Source organism: Zonotrichia albicollis, chromosome 10, assembly GCF_047830755.1.
Source record: "Zonotrichia albicollis isolate bZonAlb1 chromosome 10, bZonAlb1.hap1, whole genome shotgun sequence".
Lineage (NCBI taxonomy): Eukaryota > Metazoa > Chordata > Aves > Passeriformes > Passerellidae > Zonotrichia > Zonotrichia albicollis.
The window spans coordinates 28,383,874-28,408,840 of NC_133828.1; the positions used below are offsets into that span (position 1 = coordinate 28,383,874).

Consider the following 24,967-nt stretch of genomic DNA (forward strand, 5'->3'; position numbering starts at 1 on the left):
CGTTCCTTTTGTGTTTATTGTCTGATATTAACATAAAGAAGGGGAGGCTTTTAAACCGCAGAATGAGAGGATACTGAAAACCTCTACAGCAGCTATACTGTTCTTCCATGTAAGAAAATCCTTGGGATTTGCTTGTTAGTCACGAATTACGAATTTCTTACTTTGTTAGTCACTAATTAGGAGTTTATTACTTGAAGTGTGTTAGACAGTGAGCACGATGCTCCTGCATGTATCGGTAGCACTGCCCTGAGTGAGTCCATGCAGCAGCTCCATGCCGTGGGTGCACAGCCACCCGCACCAGAGCTGCCCTCTGTGTCCCAGGAGGCTCTGAGCACTCACAGGAATGAGAACTGAGCGTTCAAGAGTTTACAAAGACAAAATGAGGACAGAAATAGGATTAGATCCACGACATTCCCCAGCTTGGGTTGAGAGCCAGTGTATTCTTGCTGGGTGCTGTTCACAAACAGGCTACAGAGCATCTCACATGTGAGTGCATTTCTGAAAAAGATGAAATGGTGAAATGGTGTTGGAATGAATACATCATTGGTCTTTTCCTCAGGAATTTTAAAAATCACTCTGGAAGCACCCTATTCCTAGAAGCTACCAGATACCAACAGGGGAAAACCAAATGCGTCTGGGAAGCGGGCCTGTTCCTTATTCTTTATCAATTGCTTCAGTGAATTTCTCAAAATATTAATTTTCCACGTTTACATAATTTTATATTGCATTTCCCTACAACTTACAATGAAAACAATCACAGATGAATACTGAACTTCACATGAAACCAGTTGATGAGCAGCTGTAGTCTGTATAATTGCTTAGTGGCTAATGCAGAAATAAAATTTCATAGCATTTTCCCTGAAATTCATCAAAAATTTTTCAAGAGAGGGAAATTTTTCTCTGTAAAATTGTTGTGAAATACATTATGAAAAAAGAGGTCTACAGCTTTGATTCAAAATACCTAAGTATCAAAATGAAAAGATAAGTATTTTCAGATTAATATGTGGACAGGATATGTCTTAAATGGTTACCTTAAAAAGTATGTAAAAACTCCCAATTTGTTTCTCATACCTCTAATAGATTTTATACATTACAGAATCCTAAATGGTGCTTCAAAACAAAACAAGCAGAGCTTAAACACAGCAGGAAAAACAGAGTATTGTCTTGGCCAACAAGGAAAGCTAAGAATGCTCATTGCATAGTGCTTCTTTGGCACCTTCCTGATGGAATGACAGTTTGTGATATCTTCCTGATAGGATGAGAACTTGTGACAAAGGAACTGCACGTGTGATGGACTTGCTAGGGAAGGTTACTGTGAGCACCCTCTGCCAGAAGAGCCAAGGCAAGCCTCTCCTACAAACTCCGCACAGGTTGGGTTCCGCTCCTTGTCCCTGGGGGCATCACTGCCGGCCTTCCTGGTGGACAGACTGCGCTCCCATTCCAAAGGAATGCTCTTTAGCAACCTCTCTTTCTGGTGTCCAGAAATTATGGCTGAGGGTGTTTCACTTCCAGAGAAAAACCCTAATTTTAGTAGTTTTGCAAGTCTAATTCTCCAGGAGGAATGAAACGTGGAGTGGGTGTTTCTCTCTCTGATTTCACCTTATCGCTATTGTATTTCTAAGAGAAGTGCTACGTAACTTGAAGTGCTCAGTTACACTATGAAACGTATGGAACGTGAGCCGTTTACTCGTACGTTCAGCCTCGAAAAGCAAGGACACAAACACATTCCCAAAGCGCCCGTTCGGCATCCCGGCTGCGAGCGCTCCCGAGGCACGGCCGCCTGCCCGCCGCCAGGGGGCGCCGAGGCGCCGGCAGCCTCCCTCCCGCCCGCTGGCGCTGTCTCGGGCTCGGCCCGCGGCTCCCGCCCGCCGCCTTCCAGGAGTTTCTCTTCCCGTGTCTCTCCCGCCTCCTTCCCACCCAAGCCAATGGCAGGGCGCCGCCCTCACCCTTCCGGAGCCCCCCCGCAGTGGCGTCGGCTAGCGACGATGGACGCCGAGGTGCAGCAGGTGGGCGCCACCGCCGTCCCGGCCCGGCGGAGGGAGCGGCTGGAAGGAGGGAGGGATGGGAGCGGCCGGGGGTGCCGGGCGGGACTGCGGGCGGCCGGGACGGGGCGGTGGGCGCGGTGTGCCCGGGGCCGTCCCGGGGCGAAGCGTTGCCACCGGTGACCCGCGGCCGCTTCCCCGCAGGCGCTGCTCAATTACTACTGCCAGGAGGGGCTGTTCCAGCACGCCCGGGCCGCGGCGGACGAGGCGCTGGCACGGCTGGGCGCGGAGCCCGTGCTGCTCTTCTACCGGGCCTACGGCGCGCTGAGGGCAGGTAAGGGGCCGGGCCGCGCCTCCCGCAACGCTGGGCTTCCCAAAGCATCCCAAAGCTCAGCCCTTAGGCCGCTGGGCGGGGAAAAGCGGTGTTGGGTAGTCTGGATGTGTGCCGTGTTGAGTGAATTGCCCGTGTGTTAGCATCTGCCACCGCTCCTCCGCAGTGTGAATGAAAGCGATCTAGACAACATCGTACCAGAGTGAGAAATAAGTATTTTTCTTTTTCATGGTTTCATGACCATGGGTTCCTTGGAGGGTATTTGAGCCCTGCCCAAACTCATATTGATCGGAAACTCACTAGTGTCTCCCAGCTAACAGTTCCCTTCAAAGCAGCTGTGTTAGTTTTGTTGATCCTCTGTCCCTTGGAAACTGACAGCTAATACCTAGTGGGGGGAACTTTGAGTAAATTACTGAGTAAATTATACTGTTCTGAGAAGTTTATTTAGCAACATGTATATTTCAAGGATGTCATAAATATTAACAAGTAACTGAACATGGGGAGGGCTGAGACAAGTCTAGGAAGGTGTGCTGGTTTTGGGGGGGTGTGTCTGTTCCCAAACTCTCAGATGTTTTTATGTAAGAATCCTGTCATTTTTCAAGATACCGGCTATTTTGCTAGTATTAAAATAGTCACACAAATAAGGTACAAATACTGGTTATATAAAGAAACAAGAGCAAAAAGAGCTGCTCAATGCCCTGTATAAAACAAGAAATATGATTTTCATCTTTCTGACAGTTGGCAGAATTAACACAGAATTAGTTGGCATAATTCAAATTCTTTGCATTGAGATGCTGTTTTCTTTCCTGTGTCTGTTTGAAAGACTTGCACAAACAAGTGAAATTGGGTGTATGCACAACGAACAAAAGCACAGAAAAAAAAAATAGAAGTGAAAATTTAAGTCAGATTGATGTTTGATGATTATATTCTTTGTCTTGAAAAGTGTGATAGCTTATTCTGTGCTTTTTTTTAACTAGGTGATGTCCAAGAAAGTATTCGACAGCTGGAGTCTATTAAAAACAAACCAGAGGTGTCACTTTGTACAATGATGGCTCTGATTTATGCCCATAAAAAGAGCCCTAATCCAGGTATGCCTATTAAGACATTCTGGTTCATGTTTTAGACAGCTCTGTGTGAAGGCCTGAGGGTTGCAGACTAATTCTGCCTAAGTTAAAAAGGTTTACTCTGGCTTTGCATTTGATGTAGGATCTATTATTGAATTGAGTGATGCTTACCAAGATTGTAGACAAAAATAATACCAAACCTCTAAACTCTAAAGCATAAGAGTGAATGTTAAAACACAGCCACACCCACACACATAATCTGATTTATCCACTGTGATGAAGAATCTTTGAAGGAAAAAACAAATTGAATCAAGCTTCTTGTGGTTGTTGTTCACTCATGTCTGATATTTGTACTTTTGAGCAGAAATGCAGCTTGAAAAGTCTTTAAAGCCATACCATTTCTATCTTTTAAGTTATCCTGACCATACAAATGTAAAAAATAATTATGCAAATTTTTGTATTCCTTTTTCCAGGCTAAAAGCTGGAATTATTTTGTTAGGAATTACGTTCTCAAAATAGGAGTTGGTTTATCAGGTACATTGAGTGGTTGTTAAACTATTGCTGCAGTATCTTTCTCACTATGGATATTTATAGTTGCTGCTGACAGTTTGTTAAACAATTTAATGTGAAACAGCTCTGACTAAAGCATTACTCTTATTCAAGTTCCTGAGGATTAATATTGCCGGACAGCAAAATTATTGTGGATCTCAAAACTCTGAGAGTGAGAGCCTTTCCCTCATTCATTAGGTGTGTCACCGTTGTCACAGCAGCAGATCAGGTTGGCCGGGCAGCTTCTGCCTTTCCCAGTGCCTGGCTGGGTGTGATCCCCTGGGTGTCCTGATCCCCTGGGTGTCCTGTAGGTGCTGTGTGATGGCACTCAGTAACCTGACCCATGGCCTTCCCTGACACCAGGGTCAGGTTCACAGGCCTGTAGTTTCCCAGATCTTCCTTCCTGCCCTTCTGGAGGACATCAGGCTGGCTAACCACCAGTCATCTGGGACTTCCCCATTTCTGGGACTCCGCATCAGCCCTGGTGTTGGGAACTCTTCTGCCTTTTCCATCTGCACCTGCTAAATATTACTGATTGGGTGGGGCTGTCTGCATGTTTATCAATGTACAGTACAGAAACAGTGTTTGCTCTGGAAGCCCTTGGCTTGCATGCTCTTCTGTAATATTTGAGAGGCTGTCAACAAGAGCTGTGAACAAAACCTTTTCAGATCGAGACGCGATTGTGGAGCTGGACGCACGGCTGAAGGAGCAGCGCAAGGCAGCGGGACAGCAGGCTCTGTACTATGCTGGCTTGTTCCTGTGGCACCTTGGTCGTGAGGACAAGGCCCGGGAATACGTCGATAGAATGATCAGAGTTTCTGGTGGTGGTAAAGAGGTAACTGGTTCTTACCTTTCTGTAATGTAAATGTGTATTAGAACAATGCATTCTCTGAAGCTAGACTTGTGGCATTAATACTGTTTGGAGGTTATCCTGAACTATTTTTTGTGTTCTAGTACTTTCCTTCTTAACTGTCATAAATTCATTTGACACAGCTGAGTAAATTCCCATGAATTTTTTTGTTAACTAATATTAATTTTCAGTTAGTAAATGATAATGGCTTAATAAATGAAAATAAATCAGTAAATGGAAATAATATGCATTTAAGCCAGTATTGCTACTTGCTACCAAGCCTCATAATTCCTAGCAAAAAAATAAGCATGGTAGTCTCACTAGAGGGAGACATCTGGATCTGAAGGCTCAAAAATACCCAGAGGATTGGGGATATAAATTGTTAGCTGTTGTTAAAAGCAAAATTTGCCTAGGGTTTCACTGAAATAAGTGGTATATATAGCATTGTCTTTGGCACTTATATACAGACATTACAATTCATTAAAATCTTAAATCTCCAAAGAGGTTTCTGAAAACCTACTGTGTTATTTTTTTTGAAGGAGGTGTCAGCTTCAGTTCAAGGAGAGAAACATAAAAAATTTGGCTTATGTTTTGTAGTTAAAGATCTTTGAGACAGAGTTGTCAACATTGAATACATTATTTTACAGTAATATCAAACAAAAATGTTCTGTATGGTTCAGTACATTGTTCAATTTGTAATTTTTAGTTTTATATTTGATCTATTACAAGAGTTAGAAATCTGCAACTATTCTTCTAAATATTAGTTTCTGAAAGTATTAATTAACTAATGGCTTAGCTTTCTGACTAACAGTTATTAATAATTTAAATTGGTAGTTATTTTAAATAAGAACTAATTTATTGGCTAATTTAAATAAGAACTAATTTATTGGCTAATTTATACTAATGTAGAAATAACTTATATTAATGAAGAAATAATTATGGGCGTCACAAAGCAATAATAACGGTACTTCCTAAAAAGACTAAGATAGGTCATTTTGGTAAAATAGCAGTATTTATGACTTTGCTTATTGAAACAATAGTAGTTTGATTTTGTTTGCTTGTTTTTATTCTTAGTAAGTATTGTTTGGGTATGTTGCTTAGTGTGAAATATTTCCAGCTAAAGTATTTAAACATATTCAAAGTAATCAATTTATTTTTTTACAGACAAATGCATAGAAAAGAATAAGTACAGTAGTATTTAAATATATAGAATTTTTTTTAGAAGTTTGCTTATGATTAGCTCTGTTTCTAATTTGGTAGTATGAAATTATGTTTAAATGTTTACATGTGATTTTTTGGGAGGTGGTTCAGAGTCTTTAAACTTGGTGAAATATGATTTGTTTAGTATGCACTTATTTTGATAAGATAGTTTATGTATTCCTTGTATGGAAGTACAACACCTGACTTTCTTTAAAAACATGCTGGAGTATATAAAGTTCAGCCAGTCTCCGTTGCATAACAAAATCATGACCCTGATTGTTAACAATTACAAAATATGGCTCTTCTACTAACCTTTGACTTTTAAATATACTTCAAAATAGATTTTATTTACTAAAGTTACAATTAATGTTTGGAACACATAAGAGAAATAAATTTCATTCATTATAAGTAGTAAGTTCTGCAGCGAAAAGACACATTTTGGCTTTTAATTGTTTAGGTGTTCTTTCTAAGAATACTTTTGAAGATTTGAAAAATGTCAAGACTTTTGCCTTGCACATAAAAGAATTTCTTTTAAATCAGAAAGTAGAAAAAAAACCTCAAGTTTCTCCTTTTTTGCAGCACTGTTATGTTTCTCAGTGTCTCATATAAACAAAATCTTAAGAAAACATTATGCTGAAGTGTTTGCAGAAAATATTCTGTCTAATGAGGTCATGTTTGTGAGGTTTTGTTCTGGCTGCCGAGCGTGTTAGACTTGTTAGGTGCCATTGGTGTTTTTTTCTAATTCTGTAAGTAAATATACTATTTGGTTAATTTAACTCTGGAATAAGTTATCCAAGTGTTAGGTTATGCTAAAGACTGGTTATAATTATGCCTCTGAAGCAATTAAAATAGATACTCTAAGTCCTCTATTTAGGTTATTTCTGTTTATTGTATCTAGTGCAATTTTCTATTACCTAGTTAGCAAAGAATTCCAATTTGTATTTTGTTAACAGGGGTTAATTTTGAAGGCATGGCTTGATCTCACCTGTGGGAAAGAAACTCATATTAAAAAAGCTCTGAAATACTTGGATGAAGCACTGCAGGAAGGCAATGATGTTTTTGCACTGCTTGGTAAAGTAAGTTTACTTCACTCTTTTAACTCTTCCTAAACATCATCTTAGTCTTGTAGATTGGAGAGATGTTGATAAGAGTGATGCATAATGAGCTGGTCCAAGGAACAGAGATAGAGCTTAGACTCTGTAGGTACTTTCAGGTCCTTTAGACACCAATGTGAAAAGAAAGGTGTAGTTAAATTTAGTCAATGTAAATGTGTACTGTTGTTATGGATTTGCTATGCACATGAGAAAACCCTTCTATTTATAGGTATAAAACGAGTTTCAAGTCACTTGAAAATGTACAAGTGTGTAGTCCCTTCCTTTTTGCACAGGGACACCTGTGCACATTACAGAATTGCTGTGTGCCAAAAGGCAATATTTAAACACTGTAGTGTAATTTTTTGAATATTGTCAACACTCTTTTTAAGTTGTCATTAGTCGATTTTGTGTGTTCATTTGTGTTCATGTAATCGTCAATGATTATATTTCATTAAAGGAGTGGCATGAATTGTTTTCTTTACACATCACAGACATTGTTACTCATTAACATGATGTTTGTTTAGTATTCCAAAGCTAAATGCAGAAAACATTCTTCAGTGAGTATTAGAAGACTGAAGTTCAGGAGAGTGTGCACAGTGGTATTTGGTTAGGTGTGTGTGCTTGGCTGCATGTGGACCATTGAATTAAATTAAGAGTATATATCAAATGTAGTTACTTAGTAATTAGGGTTTAGACAGACATGAATCTCTCTAGGCCTTAAAAATGAACTCTAAAAAATCCGTGTTTGCATAATTTCCGTCTTAAAAAGATGAAATAAAACAGCACACATACAGTCACCTGGAATCTGGTGAGTAAATTCAAAGCATCAAAGTAAAACGGGGCTTAAATCATAAATTTATTTCTACTTGAATTAATTTAAAACTCTGATTTTTTACTTCTGAAAGATTTGTGTTTGGAATACCCTGTAAATTGCATTGCAGTTAGAAAATTGTCAAATCTGGCAACAACAGTAGTTACCTGCTGAGAGTGGGTTTTTGCATGGTACGTGCCTCAGAGCTTGAATAAGTGTTCATCAGTGGGTTGTGTTGAATATCCTAAAATTGTGGGATCCTTCATACAAAGATACTGGAAACCTAATGAAGCAATTTTACTCTTCAGCTACATCTGTCTTTTTCTTCTTACAACGACTAGTAAGTTGTCAATATTGCAGTTACCTTTGTTACGGAGCACTTAGCACTCACACCACGCTTTACACATCATCCTTTGCTATTTGATTGTTGCAATATGTCTAATTGTGATGGATAGGTAAAACTATTACATGAGGAAAGACTTTTTTCTAGTTCTTTTTCCTGGTTTCTGTATGAAAGAATTTCTGAATCTTCTCACCTGTGTGAGTGTGCAGGCTCTTGATATGGCTTCTCTTCCTCCCTTTAGGTGCAATATTTTGAGGTCCGACAGAATTACTCAGGAGCTCTGGATATTGTGAACCAGATAATTGCAAACTTCCCTAACTTCATTCCTGCTTTCATAAAGAAAATGAAGCTACAGCTTGCCTTGCAGGACTGGGAGCAGACAATTGAAACAGCGCATAGGTTGAGTATGAAGTAGCACATCACTAAGTTCTCTTCTTGCCATGTTTACACCCAAAGGACACTTTGAAACAAAAGTAGATAGGTTTCCATTCATTGTTAATGAATCTGCATTAGTTGCATCAGTTTTTTTAAAATAAATTTCCAGTAAATAAAGTTTTATTAGAAACCAGCCTTGCAATTGTGTGAGGATGCTACATCAATATGTGAATCCATTCTGGATGGAAGAGGATCTTTCTTGAGATAGTCATGAAATAAGAGCTGTGCTTTCAGTTGAGATACAGGATCTAAAATCGCTGTAAAATACAAGTTCCTATTCCTGGTTTTGGATAAAATAGATGATTGAGCAAGTGTTTGGTTTGGTTTCTTTACATTCCCCTTTTGTTTGGTTTTAGACTATTGCAGAAAGATCCCCTCAATTTAGAAGCCATAAGAATGGAGGCCCTGCATCATCTGTGCAGGGGAGGAAATATATCTGAGGTGAGTTTTTTTATTAGCAGAATGGTGAGCACAACATAATGCGTGTGGCACCTAGTCCCTGCCAAGGCTGTCCTCTTCATGTATTCTCCTCATACACTTTGGCTGGTCCTGTGCTGCACTAATCTGCAGGAGATAGATTCATTCACCTGTTCTCATCTGAGTGGCTACTCTAGGTTATTGCTGGGGTGTTTTCTGGATGCAAAGATAATTTTTAACCTTCTTCTTTCCAGAGAACAGGTGTCAAGCCAAACAGAAATCTGATCTGGATACCTGACTGAATCATGTTGATTTGAGTCATCAAAGTGATGTTTTTTGTATAAATGCTCTTTTGATAAATTCATAAGTTGTTGTAAGCCTTTCATTATTTTTAAATATTTTATTAATTGACATAAGGGAAATTATGAGGTCTTGTAGTGATAGATTTTTGCAGACAGGTCATAGTTTTTATACCAGTGTTTTGTTCACAATTTTTTCACAATTATTTTGGGGTTTTTTCAGCTCTAAGCATTCTATGCTATTTTTCCTTCTATTTCCAAGATCCATTTTCTTGCACAGGGCTATACACATGTATTTTGTATGTACAGCACTTGTGCCATTTTTCAAGAAGTTTAAAATAGCTGATCTAAATTTTCACCAAAAATTCATTCTGTATTTTTTCTCGTCATGCAAAACCTGGTTAAATTTAGGTGGAAAGATAGCAAAAAATAGTGTTTTCATTGTGATGTAGGTATTTTCAAGTTGTAGAAGAAAAGGTATTTATGTTGCTTAACACATTTTAGTTATTGCAAAGAACTCAGTCATTAGACTTCTTACAATCAAATTTAAGTCTTGTGCACAGTCATGGGAAATACAAAGAAGTAGTAAGAATTGCTGACTCCAGTTGAAGGCATCCAGGAAAGAACCTTGCTGGACATAGTAGAGTGTTAACCAAAGATTTTGGAGTAAAATGTCACATTTTACTATGTCTAGGGATAAATTTCAAGGCCTGTTAGATTTACACATTTCATATTAAAAAACCCTGAGTACCTCATTATTGTATGTCCAGAAAATCCTCTTAGATGTTTTGAAGAACGTAGGTTAAAATTGTGAGCACTTGTAAGTGCTTTGCTTTTGAGCATGTGTGTCTGTATCACACTGAAGCCCAAACAGGATTCACAGATCAGATTCCTCAGACTGTCTTGCTTTGTGAGACTCCTCTATTATACCTGACTTAGCCCAAGCCTTTCACCTTTTTAGAGCATGGATAAAGGACACATGGTTTGCTTTATTGTCACTTTACTATTCCAAAGTATTTGCATAGGAATTCTCAAGTCTAACTGAGCCTGAAAACCTCAGAATTTACATTTCAAGATATTAGCGCATAGTAAAAATGTGAGCAGTTTATTGTGAAAACTGTTTGATTGTCCTAATTTGTAAATTCTTTCTATTACTTATTATATTATTCCTTTTTCTGCAAGGCTTCAGCAAGACTGGGAGACCTGATTAAAGCACTGGATAGATTAGAACCACGTAATTCTGAACTATTCTGTAAAATGGCTTTAGCTTTCAGCAGAACAGTGAGTATGCTTTTTTTTTTCTTTAAGCAGCATACAGCTGTCCATATATCCTGGTTTTCTTCTATTTTTTTTGTAGGCAGATATTAAATATCTGCTAAAACGTAGAAAATTGTGGACATTTGAAATAGATTAACTCATGTAGCCTAGGTAACCACATTCTTCAAGTCTTATATTCAGCATGAATTACAATGTTTAAGCCATCTCATTCCAAAAATGGTTTTACTCCTTGCTGTTAAGTGAGAAACAGTGAGAATACACTCAAATGTTTACCAGCCATCTTCTTACTTTACAAAACTGACAAGGTTAATCATGTAACCTTGAAAATGAAGGTTTCTTTAATCTCTGTATTTATCAAAAGTTGCTATAAAGAATCACTCAAAGCAACTATTAGTTATGGTATGGTATTGTATATTTATGTTTGAATCCATCCCACATTAATGTCACAGTTTTTATAGAATTACTGCAGGCTAATTGATTCTTACATGAGATGATGTTGTCTCTACTGCTCTGGCTATATTCAGTGTGTTTGTCTAATTGAATCCAAGAACTACGAAAAGCTTAAGGCTTAAAGATTGTTCTTACCATTAGTGTGGCCGGAACCAGCTCATCCTTCAGCACACACAGACCTTAGTACAAAGAGCATTTGATTTGGCATCTGACAATGCAGAATTTGCTACTGAACTTGGCTACCAAATGATCTTACAAGGGAAAGTGAAAGAAGCTCAAAAATGGTACAAGACTGCTATGACACTTGATGAAACAAGTGTTTCTGCACTAACTGGTAAGGTGTTACACTTCTTTTGGTTTTTACTAAACAGTGTTTTTTGGTGAAATTTTCCTTTTACTGGTACTAGGAAAATCTAGAACTATTAGAACAGGAGCACTGGATTGTTTTCTCAGATTCGTTGTGTGCTTTCTTCCTTGTGGCAACAGTGTCTCCTTACTGAATATGTCTTTTGATCTTACTTATTAAAAATTAATCTTTTCTGTTCTAAATTAGAGCTCTCAAAGTAATAGTAGGAACAGACATTTTGCTGTATTTTACTGACTTTATTATTTAATTTCTGTAGTACCAAAGAACTAGAGAACTCTTAGGCATTAGAAAAATAAGAAAATCAATGGCATGATGGAACAAGCTGCCCATGTCCTTGTGTTGTCCAAATTAGCTTGAAAAACATAATCAAGTCAAAGCATCATACTTTAGATATGTGTTGCATCCAAAAAACTCCCACTCTATAGTAAGTCTCATATGTATCAAGAAAATGGAGAGTAAATATGTGATACTTGCCTGTCAGATTTTTCCCTGTATTTTTTTCCTCCTTGACCATGCTACGGCCTTAAACAGTATTAAAACTTTAGATTGCAGGAATGGTTTGTGTGTGTGCTTGAGGTTGTTTTCCTTCTTGTACTTGTTCTGAATTTAGAAGCCAGACTTTATGGTGCTTCTGCTTAGTCTAGAACCAGTTGAAGATTTACCATTTCAAACTGCTATATAGCATATTAATGTGTCAGTCATGTATCACCTACCCTAGGTTTTTCTGAGTATGTAAAATTTGCATTACCATAAGTCTTGATCCATTCTTTCCTTTCCTGTCACTGCTTTATTAAGAGGTTGAGGAGAGGAAAAGTTAGTTCTGGGAAAGGAAGCATGTGCTTGACTAGGAGGATGAATTAAAGTTTTTCCATGTGTTACAGGAATTATCCGTTGCCAGCTAATGCAAGGGCAATTAGAAGATGCAGAGCATCAGTTGGAGTTTCTTAATGAAATTCAGCAGTCCATTGGGAAATCTGGGGTAGGAGGCATCTTTCTTTACTGAGATACTTCGATTACAATCTGAACTGTGGCCTTCTGTTACATCTTCTATATTTCAGTCACTTGAGTAGAGCATTCTTAATGGAGTACTGTTAAGTTTTTCAGTTTTTCTTTCTATTTAAGTCACTGTGTTGTTTAACTTGGCAACCAGGCTGTTTGCTTGCAGAGCAAAAACATCACTTTCTAGCTGTGTTTCTTCTCTGAACATAATTTTGATATGTCAGGGAGGGACAAATATTAATTATTTCCAGGATTTTTTGATCAGACAAATGTAAAGGTTCTTGCACAAATTAAAGGAATGAATTGATAGAATAATCATCGTGTCCTTTACAACATGCTAAATGTCTTAGAGTATCCCTAAATATAAAGAAGTGGCTAACATTAATAATTATGTAGTATTACATGAGTAACAGATGGATGTATCTGGAATATGCAGAATGTTTGAGGGTTTGTGTTTGTTTTTTCTTTTCTGTAGGAATTATCTTTCCTGCATGCAGTGCTAGCTATGAAAAAACATAAGAGACAAGAAGACATTTTTGCTTTATTGAATGATGTTCTGGATACTCACTTTTCATCTTTGCATGGATTTCCTCTTGGTGTGGAGTATTTTGAAAAACTAAACCCTGATTTCTTGCTAGAAATTATTAGAGAATATCTTAATTTTTGTCCAGCACAGGTAAGCACCTGTAGATTGCATCTGTCTAAGAATGGGAATTTTTCATTTTGAGAACAGTTAATCATGAAGCAAAAATACAGAACATTTTCCCTTTTAAAATGTGAATTTATTTGAAGTAAGAATATGTTTTGGGATATTACACCACTTTTTAGTCCAAGTAATGATAAAAATAGGCATTTTGTGATGTGAGCAAGTGGCAGTAATGACTCCTGAGGAAACTTGGGATGTTTATTTAATGCATTCTGTGTGTTTAGTTGCACTGTCTTAGTATCTCTTAGGAAACTGTAGTGACACAGTGAATAGAGCTATCACATTATGAAACTAGGATGTTCACACTGACTACCCTGTCCATGAAATATTTTTGTTGGCTTAGGATATTTTTTCAATAGATGTAAATTGTTTCTTTTGCATGTTGGTAAAAATCAGTGGAATACTGCCTTTTTATATTATTGTTTATTCCAGTGAAAAATCTCACTTACTTAGGTGGCTTAATTTTCTGTGGCTGAATTTGTGTGCTCTAGTTTTAGCAACAAAGGCATGTAGAACTTAATAAATTGAATGGGGACCTGACATCTTTAAAGCAGAAGAAAGTTCCTTTAAATAGTGTCTTCCTTAAACAGAGTATTCTTCTGAAATAGCTGGGAGCTGACTTCTGTTATCCTGTCATTATTTCTAGCCTAATTATAGAACCTTTCCATGAATATGTTTATGTAGAGTTTTAAAATCTTAAGAGGAAAACAAGTAGTTTTCCATTGTTGTGAGCTGCCTCACCATCTATAAGAAAATGACAATATTTGAAAGTCTAAAACATCAGTAGCAGTGACATTTTCATGTCACAGATGGCCTTGATAGGAAGTGACACTCTGTGAGGTTTTGCTCTTATCTGAAGATTTCCCTGGGATATGTTCCAGAAATACTGAACAGCAATGATGGTTTTTAATTTGGAATTAAAACTGCTTTTCTGAATTTTTGTCCATAGAAAGGTTTTCAGAAGAAAAGATAGGCTTTTGCTGAAGTTTCCTTTATCTCTTTATTGCAAAAAAAGGACCCACAGGTGTTTGAAAGTGTGGAGTTAGCTAGGTGGTGGAGGCTTCCATTTTGGGTTTGGGTCCTGTGAAAATACTGTTTGTGAACAGAATGATGCTTAGGTTACCTTTTCCTTTTTTATGTATAAACCAGCAATTAGCTAAAGTAATAGAGGGAAAGGAATAATATTTCTGATAAAGAGCAATTAAAACACGGCATATTGTACTGGCAGTTTGCATGGGAGCAGCCGTTTTTCAGCTTGTATTTTCAGTTTGTTGGTAGCAGTATGGATATGTTCTGTGGTATGGGATGAGGGTAGGCATGACAGGAGCAGAACCTTTTCTTCTCAGCCTTCTCACCATTTATTCCAACTTCAGCTTTGTTGAAATTTAATTCATAGTAATGCTGTGTTGGATGAATTGGCCTGGTAATTTAGAATGTGTAACCAAATGTTTATGGCCTGACTCTTCTGTGTATGTCAGGTCTGAAGTGTTTCATTGTCCTTGAAGTCTGAGGCTGTCTTGTGTTCCTGCTGATATCAAGAAGTTGCCCCATTAAATTTCAAATGTATTTTATATTTCTTCTCAACAACAGCTGAAGGAAATAGCAAGGCTTTGACTGAAGGAAATAGCAAGGCTTTGCTAATGCTCATTGGAGCTGAAAGTGAAGTTCAGACTTAAAAAGAAATGTAAATCTAAACCCTGTTGACTCAAATGCTGGTTTTTGTTAGCTTGTTGGCGTTCTTTTTTTATTACTTACTTGGTGTTTTTGCTCCTAGCCTGCAAGTCCTGGGCAGTCTCCTTCACCACTTCTCAAGCACTGTGCTTCCGTTCTTGAAACTGTTGTAAAAACGGTGCCTGGTCTTCAACAAGCTGTCTTTTTATTTGCAAAAGTGAAGTACTTGTCAGGTAATAGTTATAGGAATAGGTAGTTAACTACCTCCTTAGTTTATTTAATATAAAAAATTAATTTCACACCTGTAAATAATAATGAATATTTTTCTTTCACTGCAGAATATTATATAACAATTAAGTGAAGAACATTTGCTCTTCATTTCTTTGCCTTTTATACGAGAGTATCTTAATTTTACAGACCTAGAAATAAGTATTTTTTTATCTACCATTTCCCAGAAAGTTAATTTATTGAATGATTTACAGAGGGAGCAGTGAGAAAATACCATACCTTTGACCTGCTTTTGATTTCATGTCATAACCTTAGAATGCTTTGTATATGAGTTAATTCACTGGATGCTGACATTTATTTAAAAAAAAAAAAAAAGGCAAATAAAAATGCTATGTATATAACATATATGTGTGTGTGTGTGTATATATATATATATATATATATATGTATTTCATATCAACTGCTTTTTCACTTTCCCTTCCTTTCCCTACTTCCTAGGGGATATTGAAGCAGCCCATAGCAATTTACATTACTGTCTGGAAAGGAACCCTTCTTATGCAGAGGCACATTTACTGATGGCCCAGGTTTATTTGGCCCAAAACAATATCAAGCTATGTTCTCAGTCCTTGGAACTTTGTCTAAGCCATAATTTTGAGGTAAGTTTAACAAAAGAATGAAACAATTTTATTCAGTCAGTGATCTGAAGTTGTATGTTTTTGTATATAATAATTTTCAACTGAACTTTTTATAATTCCTCTGCTACAAATTTAATATCTAAATGTTTATTTGAATGTGATATCTGAATATGTATCAAATAAATGACCATGAAGACAAAACTAACACCTCACAAGTCACATTTCATGGGTCTTACACATTACAGTATGGGATTTTTGATTTGTTGACCTCATGTAGGATTAGCAGAGATTTGGGAACACAGTACACACACCCCCCACTCATTAGGTCTGAGTTCTGCCCACGTGTCTTGAGACCACTTAGCTGGAAGCTACAATTTCTTTGCAAGCATGTCCCATCTTAGTTCCTTTCTCCAAGTGATACATGAAAGCTGAAGATTTATATCTATTTAGCTGCCTAACTCAGGTATGTTTTAGGAAGGTGAAGAATGGCATGCAGGACTTAGTGCCAAATAATGATTATTTCCTCTAATTAATAGCCTGGTGAAGTGTGCATGCAGCAGTGTGGGAGACATTCAGAATACCTTAAAACTCAGCCTAGTTTAAAATAAAGCAGTGATTTATGTGGTTCTGTCCCAAAGTTTCATCCCTTGTAATAGTTTCTATGTAGTTAAAAAACTTACTAAATCACTAGTTTGCGTACTCTGACAATTTTTATAATTTTGTAAGTAAATTTCTGAAATTGAATTTGTGTATATTTGGAGGAAAAAAAGAAACTAAAGTCAATATTAAAAAAACAATCTTGCAAGGGGTTTGAATACTTTACATCAAGTAAAATTTGGAAACTCTTTATCTTATTCTTTTTTAAGGTGAGAGAACATCCTATGTATCACTTAATTAAGGCCCAAACCCAAAAGAAGGTGGGAGAAATATCAGAAGCTATTAAAACCTTACAGATGGCAAGGAATTTGCCTGGAATGAGAAAACCTATAGCTTCCACAAAAACAAAAGGAAAAAGTATTGAAATTGATGCAAGTGATCGTGTGTCTGTGTTCCTAGAGTTGGTAGAAGCTCATCGCTTGAATGGAGAACCGGTAAGATGGCAAACCTGCTAAAATACTAAACACACCTGAAAACAATTCCCTCTTCCTATTCCCAATTCTATCAGTTCAGAATAGAAAACCACTTCTTTTACCAAGAGGATTTGCTTAGTAAAACTTCCAGCATGTGAATATCTGATTTGAGAACTTCAGTACCTTAAATTGTACAGAGCAAAGAAAAACGAACTGTTTACAGGTGTTCAATTTTGAGACTCCAAAAACCATTTCATACTGTTGATGTTCATTTGCTGGGCTGTAGATCCCTGTTTTGTTGTCAGAATGCTATTTAGCAGTAGTTTTGGATCATGTCCCTATCTTTGTGTAGCAGCAGCCCTACTATCAGCTGTGTCTGCATAAGCAATAGGACACTACCTATGTATAAGAATGTAAGAGAAGCCATACAGTCCTGTGGTTTGGAGGCCAGCCAGCTCAAAGCAGGACCTGTTGGAGCAATTAAGGTGCTAAAGACATTCTCCAGCTGAAGTTTATGTACTTGTTTATATGCAACACAAATGTAATTTTCTAAAACTAAAGTTTTCTGAAGCTAAAAAGTACTAAAATTTTTTAGAGTAGTCCATATCACAGAAGTTTTATTTAAAAAATCGAAAATATACTATGGCGAAAAAAGTGGATACTGTGGCTTTTGTGATTTTTTTAAATTGGTTTGCATAATGCCCATAAATGCTAATAATGTCTTTTATTTTTGGCTGTTCAATGACAGGAACGAAATTAATTCTGTTCTTTTTATTATTTGCAGCATGAAGCTGCTATAGTCATCCAAGATGCCATGAATGAATTTTCTGGAACACCCGAGGAGCTAAGGGTTGTGATTGCAAATGCAGATCTGGCAATTGCTCAAGGAGATGTGAAACATGCCTTGACTATGCTCCGCAATATTACACCTGAACAGCCTTACTTTGTACAAGCTAAAGAAAAAATGGCAGATATTTATCTTCAGTATAGGAAAGATAAGAAGTTGTATGCTGCCTGCTATAGGTAAAAGTTTGTGCTGTGCATAGTTGTCTAGATATTTACTGATAGCATGGTGAACTCATTTTTTTTCCTACTCTAAGAAGGGAGAAATATTTAGTGGCATGAACTCATTGGAGCAAATGTGGTAACTTTTAAAACGGTAATTAGAAGTCTTGCTTTGAAAAGATATTTCAGATTTTTTTTTTATTTTGAGAAATAAAACCTGCAGAGGATAAAATTGTTGTGCCCTTCTCTTGTTTAGTTACCAGTATTGACATGTTATATACTAATCTAGTTTTTGTCTTCTGTTTCCAGTGACCTAGTAGAAAAACTGCCAAGTGCTCATACTTTTCTTCTTCTTGGTGATGCATACATGAATATTCAAGAGGTGAGTGCTTGCTAGAGATGAATGGAATATTTGAGTAGTTTGTTGACTTTGTCTAGTTGAAACATTGTGGCATGCTGACTCTTACTGATTGATGTTTTTCAAACAGAAACTGCTTTAGGATATAAAACAATAAATATTGACTATGAGTAGCTGTTTAAACTTAAAACTGTTGAAAATACATTTCTTAACAAAAGCTTACTTGCTGAAAGTCAATGAGGAGATGTTTTCTAGAGCAACACTGCCTCTTCTCTCAGAAGTGTTGTAGCTTATGAATCAGTACTGGAGTTCCTGGGGTTGTTACCAGATTTTGTTTACTTCATATACCTTTTATTTTAATCTTTGACTTACATGTGTTTATATTTTACTGTTGCAGCCTGATGAAGCCATAGAAGCCTACGAGCAGGCCTTGAAGAAAAATCCAAAAGATCCATCTTTAGCAAGTAAAATTGGAAAAGCCCTAATCAAAACACATAACTACTCAAAGGTATTCTATAATTAATGTATTAGGTTAGTTGAGTACTGTTTCAGCATGTGGGGTTTGCTTGGGTAAAAATATTACATTTCAGAATGCTAAAATAGATATTTTGTCCTGAAAGTAAGTTCTTGAATTCCCTTCAGATCATCTGGCGAAAGGCACAGTTGGTAAATCCACACATTACTGGATTCTAATCTGTTGAATTGTAGTTCTGGTGACTTGCAGTGGGTTTGGGCCTGCCCTGAAACCCATGTCTTATTACTTCTCCATGGGAAAAAAACAACATGCCATTGAATACCTAAGTAACAGGGTTGTTGTCTTCAAATTATACACAAATTTTTCCTTCTTTCTTCAAGGCAATCAGTTACTATGAGGCTGCAGTGAGAAGTGGTCAGCAGAACTTCCTTTGCTATGATTTGGCTAAGCTTTTAATGAAACTGAAGCAGTATGAACAGGCAGAAGAAATACTTCAGCAAGCTTTAGACCATGACCCTGGTAGGACTGTTATTAATTCACAGGAAAACATACAATTTCTTCAGCTGTTATTTGTGTTTTCTGCATGACTCTAAGGAATGAGTTCATAGGCACTTTTTTTCCAGAGGTTTAATTACATTTATTAACCTTTGTGGCTGTCTGAATAGAGAAGCAGTATTATTAGTAGTCCATTCTAGAAGGTTTTCTTATGTCACTATGTCACTTTCATGCTTTGCAGGGGTGTGTTGGTTTTCCATCTTACCTACTTCTTACTGAAAAAGTCTTTTGATTTAACGTTTTATTACTTCTTACTGAAAAAGTCCTCTGATTTAACATTGTATTCCTGTCCTAGTTAAGCCATTGAGGACCTGGCTAATTTAATAGTCATGCTCAAGACAGCTTGATTTTCCTAGTGTGGAAAAATAATTAGCACTACAGTTTGACCCATGTACTTTAAAATCTTATCTTCTGTCTTAAAATGAAGCAATTTTTTTTAAATGTCTTTTTTAGTGTTTTGATAAATACACGTTCTTTGAGAGAAAAATATTTAGGAAAACTGTTTTGGCTGATTTGGAAAATTATTGAATGATGTAATAATTTTTTATGGAAATGCTAGAATATTCTTTGTGGGAAAAAATGAATGATAGGAAATACACTGAAGGGAATGATCTTACATGGTCTAAGTTACACATTCTAATCTCTGATGTAAAATAGGATGTCACAGTTACAGCCCTTGAACACCAATTTTCTGATAGAATATAGCTCTAGAAAATCCTTAATTTTAATAAAGATAAAACAAAATTTTTGATGGTGTCTGTATTTTAATGTGGAACTGTGCTCAAGATATTGCTTTGGCAGTAGAGTAAAATAAATTTAAGCCATGGAAGGCTTGAATTCTTCAAATACTAATTGATGCATATTTATTTTAACCATTATTCAGAAGCAGCCTGCTGCTTTTAAGTAGATACTGTAATATTTATTTTACTGAATTCATATCTATTCCAGACTCTAGCAAAAGATGCATAGTTTGAGGTCTGGCTAGAAATTTCATTGAAGAGTCTCATCCTTTTTGCATCTAGAGTAGCACATTATATCAATTTGGACTTTTTTTGTTTACTTTTGGGAGGATTTAGACAAGAAATGTCAGGAATGGCTTTATTTTCTGTCTGCTTACATCAAAATATTTTCTGTCCTGTCTCTGAAAATGCTAATAGACCAGACAGTCAGGTTTTTTTTATTATTATTCTGTTTGCATCTTTCAGTATCTTTGGCCTTAAATCTCACTTTGTTTGTAGTCTGTAAAGTTTACCCTGCATACTTATCAACATACTCTGCCCACCAGCAATGCACCAAGTCAGATCACAACTCTAAGTAAGTAAGATGGAGCCGTGAATTTTTCATGTAAGCTCTTTACTGGAGGATGTGATGAGTTTCTATTTCCTTTGACTTTACTGGGATCAGCTCCTTCAAGAATAATGTTTGTTTAATGTCATTCTTACAGTTAATGAATTGTCTTCTTTGATGGAAGATGTACGTTACCAAGTACTTCTGGCAAAAATTTACAGCAAAATGGAGAGGATTGACAGAGCTATAGTTTCATTACAGCAGGTAATGAGGAAAATCAAAACTACCTGTGAAACTTGCAATATCCTCATGTTTACCTCTGGTTTCACCTTTGTGCCATGTTTGAACCATAATATCCATGTGAATGTGGAAAATTAATGTATGCTGGGGATAAAGCACCAGTGACTGCTGTGAAATGTAAAGTACAAAAAGTGTTACACAGTCTGAGCTTTTTTGCAAGCAGTGTTATCTGAATTTTAGATCAGAATGCAGTTTTTTACTGCAAGCCTTACTTTGCCTTCATTTGTGTGTGGAGCATAGTTTTAGCATATTAGGTGAAAATGAAATTGGCCATGAGGGCAGCTAGATTACATATCTTTAGCTCAGCGTTGAAAATCATTCACAGAGTGAAATGGAGCAGCTTTCAATGGCTACCTGTTGTTTTGTTGTACTGCTGAACAGCAGTATTAGTATTAAATAGCAGTAATAAGATCTGTTCATTCTGCAGTTCAATATTATCCCTCAGACTGAGGCTTGAAAGAATAAAGTTGGATGCTAGAGCATGAATCCCTTAGAAAATGCTTTCTCAACAAAAAGGTTTAGCAAGAGATGTGGTCAGTGCTTTCTGTTGTAGTACACCTCCACTCTGTGAAAGTGAAGGTAACAGCAGTGGTAAGCCTTGGTAGCATCTTCTGATCAGCAAGAAAAGTCTGCAGGTTGGTTGGAAAGGTAATTGTATGTGAGGGTTTAAATACCAGTATTGGTTAGATTTCTTTGTGAAGTTCTTACTTATTTTTTACTTATAAGGTACTTCTTTCTTTCTCAAAGTTGACTTTTTCCCCCCAGTTCTCTTTCAGTAAAATTCTGCCTAAGCAGTCTCCTTTTCTTACTCTTTTCTTTATTTCTTTAGTTCTTCCAGGTTTCTCACTATGTCACATTTCAAAAAGCTTTCTGTCCTATTGGGGTTCTTTTGTTATTTTTTCTTCTGCCCTCAAACCTGTCCTTCCTTGTACCCATTCATTCTCTTTGGAATATTTTCCTGTTCCTTTTCCTTTTGATGCCACGTTCATTTACACAAAAACACCTGCATTTTGATTTCAGCAGGACTAACTTAAATGTCTTAAACAGGTCTCTTCCCTTGGTTTTCAGAGAGGTGCTGGAAGTTCTCCCCAGATGTTATTTTGTGCTTTAGTTCTAATTTCCTGCTAGGCAAAATGGTAGGGCTGTAAGAACCAGAATAGTATTAGTGCTTCCTTCTCTTAAAAAAAAGACAAGCTAACTGTTTTATAGTAGATAAATGAAATGAATTCCTTTGACAATTCTTGACTGCTCCCTGCTTTCCCCACCCCAGGCTCGGGAGTTACAAGGCAGAGTGCTGAAACGGGCTCAAGTAGAGCAGCTGGATGCAGTTCCTGCTCAGAAACAGTTAGCAGCTGAGATTTCTGCTGAGATTGCAAAACATTCAACAGCCCAGCGAAACTATGAAAAAGCAATTAGATTTTACAAAGAAGCCCTTGTTCACTGTGAAACCAATAACAAGGTCAGTTCTCCCTCTGGCTATTTTGCATTGTTTTTCTATTCAGTTTTTAGTTATAGCAAAACATTTTTCCAGTTATCCACAGAATAGAATAATTTGCAATTATTTCTGTTTCATGATATACATAGAACCTTGAACTTTCTCCCCTTCATTGCTTATCATGATAGAATAGCTGCATGCCCTGCTAACTTCTGTCTGTTACAAGAACTCCTGGCTCAAGTGGTGTCTGCATGCACTCACAGTGAGTCTGACTTCAGGTACCAGTAATGATGGAGATTGAAACAACCTTGCTTGGTGCTTGTCCTCTGAAATGAGCTCCCAGTGATTTTGGTCAATACAGACAATTTCTGTCTTTTCTGTGTCTACTTTTATCTGGGCTTGGTAGAATTCTGATTTTAGTCACAAAATGTTGCTGATCTTGAGCAGGGTTATTGTACTGCTTCTCTCTTCTCTGCACAGTCTCTTTCCCACAGGTTGATAAATACAGGTAAATTCAGATTTATTTTTATCCTTCTCTTTCTTCTTATAATTTTGTAACCCTGAGCTTTGGAGTTAAGAGAGGGAGAAGCAAAAGTCTTAAGAAATTTATCATTATAATGAGCACAAAGATTAAGTGTTATCTTTAGTGAGATTTTTTTCTAGATTAAAAATCAATAAATACAATTTTTGTTCATTTGCCATGATATGCTATCATAATGATGTTATATCCTTAGGCATATGTGAACACTTCTTATTTTGATGCTTGTTACTGAACAGCTGTCACGTGCACAAGCTGCTAAATACATCACTTAGTTTAACATTTGAACTCATGTGTTGTGGTTCCAAGAATCCATGTTCTTCCTAAAGCAATAACTTCGGTGTATTTGAGACATCTTCTAAGAATATGTGGTGAAGAAGAATAAATTGGGAAGGGCTTTTTTGTCAGTATCAAAGCCTTACTTTGTCTTTCATACCAGTACTGAAATACCAGCATAGGATTTCCCTTCAGTTCTTGCTAAAATCATACTTCTAAGAGATTCACATTGTTACAAGATTTAGGCATTTGTGCTAAATATCTGTTAGATATTACTGAAGATTTTTGCTTTAATCCTGCTTTGCTAGCAGCACAGAATACAGTGACATCTTAGAAAATAAGTCTGAGTTTGTCACTAATAACTCCCCGCCTACTTGTTGAGTAACAAAAGCAAAATATTTTGTTACCCACAACTAGTATAAAGGAGTTATCTCAATGTATTTTTATAGTTTCAGAGGATTTGAACTTGTTTTCTTTTCTTCATTTTTAAAAGCATTTCAAGATTAGAATTGAATTCTTTTAGATTACAAAATATTATTTTGTTAAAAGTCCATCTCTCTCTTGGCACCTTCAGAGTTTACTTTCCTTAAAATTATATATTGAAATATTGGAAAGTCCTTTGAAACTATCTGTACCTTGTTTTTTTAGAACAAAATCTCCTGTATTTTAGCCAAATGGATTGAAATACTGCATTTATTCAGGTAAATGTGAACAGATTGCAGTCCATGTCACAGGGGAGTTGTGTGGTTTTGTTTTACACAGTGAAATCTGGCAGGTAGTACCCTCCCTTTGTTTCCTTGCTCAGGTAAGAGGCAATGCAGTTTCCTGAAAGAGACTTGAAGGGTATTGCAGATTGCATCATGCACATAATTTCATAATATTGTTTGTAGTGGAGTTGAAGATTTAGAGACCACTTCCAGTCACTAGATTCTAGTGTGGAACTCCAGTTTATTTTCTGTTTCCTGCAGGAAGTATTCCTTGACTCCAAGACTGCCTTTTGGTATTCCACTGAGTTGTGCACATAAGAGCAGTAGCTTAAAGAAAGCTTTCATAGTTAAAGTTCTGACATGCATGCATTCCCTGTAGCATTTCGGTGCTTACCCACCTGCCTTCCTGTTTCGGAATTACATGGTATATGTTTGAGTATGAACAGAACAGGAGGTAGGAAGAAAGCAGTTTAAAAACTGTGCTAGAAGCCTGCATGTTCTGAACAGGATGTTCAAAACACTGTTCTGATTCAGAAGTGCCTTTCCCAAGTGTAACTAGTGAAGGAATTATGATGCAATTATAAGTGTCTCCCTTTTGGAAACAAAATCAAAACAGCATTTAAATTTAAGTAGGAGTTGACTTACAGTTTATCTACTGCTAATTTTGCTTTGTGAACAGTTTACCTTCTGTTTGCTTCAATAGAAACTTTCATAGTGTTTATAAAGTTTTCTGTGGCATTCAGGATAGTCAATGATGGGACTATTCTGAATAAAATGCCACAGAACACTTTATAAACACTATGAAAGTTTTTTGTGGTAACTTGTGTTTATAAAGTTTTCTGTGGCATTTTATTCAGAATAGTCTATGATGGGACTTCAGCTTTAAGAATGTATGCTGGTGTACATTTTAGTTTGTCAATATTTACTCTGTGGTGTCTTCTCAGAAGTGGATTCACACAGAGTCTTGATGTCATAGGTTGGAAATGCAAATAAGAAAATAATCTCTTCTGAAACTTACTTGTACTCCAGAATTAGCTGGTGAATGTTGATGAGGTATTTGGTTTTTTTCAATATGTTTAAAACTACTTTCACTTACATTTTTCCAAGAAGATTATTCATACCAAAATACTGGTGTTTTCAGAGCAATACTATCTGAGCAGCCCTGATTTCAATGTTCCTTTAGCATATCCCTCAGAAGAAAAAAAGTTTTGTTTCTTTTAAAAGGTGAGGGAATGAAAATGGATTACATTAA

The 24,967-nt window shown here is 36.7% G+C and overlaps 1 protein-coding gene across 1 annotated transcript in view; it reads left to right on the forward strand.

Annotated features, from left to right (window-relative positions):
• The first annotated feature begins 1,823 nt into the window (after positions 1-1,823).
• TTC21B (tetratricopeptide repeat domain 21B) overlaps positions 1,824-24,967 on the forward strand; it is a 34,110-nt gene continuing 10,966 nt past the window's right edge. Inside the window, exons 1-20 of the mRNA XM_005484014.4 lie at positions 1,824-2,006; positions 2,187-2,316; positions 3,291-3,401; positions 4,595-4,761; positions 6,930-7,052; positions 8,466-8,623; positions 9,016-9,100; positions 10,558-10,656; positions 11,245-11,437; positions 12,352-12,449; positions 12,945-13,145; positions 14,950-15,079; positions 15,573-15,730; positions 16,576-16,800; positions 17,564-17,802; positions 18,094-18,166; positions 18,540-18,650; positions 18,998-19,136; positions 20,617-20,723; positions 22,030-22,218. Of these exons, the coding sequence (XP_005484071.3) occupies positions 1,926-2,006; positions 2,187-2,316; positions 3,291-3,401; positions 4,595-4,761; positions 6,930-7,052; positions 8,466-8,623; positions 9,016-9,100; positions 10,558-10,656; positions 11,245-11,437; positions 12,352-12,449; positions 12,945-13,145; positions 14,950-15,079; positions 15,573-15,730; positions 16,576-16,800; positions 17,564-17,802; positions 18,094-18,166; positions 18,540-18,650; positions 18,998-19,136; positions 20,617-20,723; positions 22,030-22,218 (2,817 nt within the window). The 5' untranslated portion in view covers positions 1,824-1,925. The remainder of the gene's footprint in view (positions 2,007-2,186; positions 2,317-3,290; positions 3,402-4,594; positions 4,762-6,929; positions 7,053-8,465; positions 8,624-9,015; positions 9,101-10,557; positions 10,657-11,244; positions 11,438-12,351; positions 12,450-12,944; positions 13,146-14,949; positions 15,080-15,572; positions 15,731-16,575; positions 16,801-17,563; positions 17,803-18,093; positions 18,167-18,539; positions 18,651-18,997; positions 19,137-20,616; positions 20,724-22,029; positions 22,219-24,967) is intronic.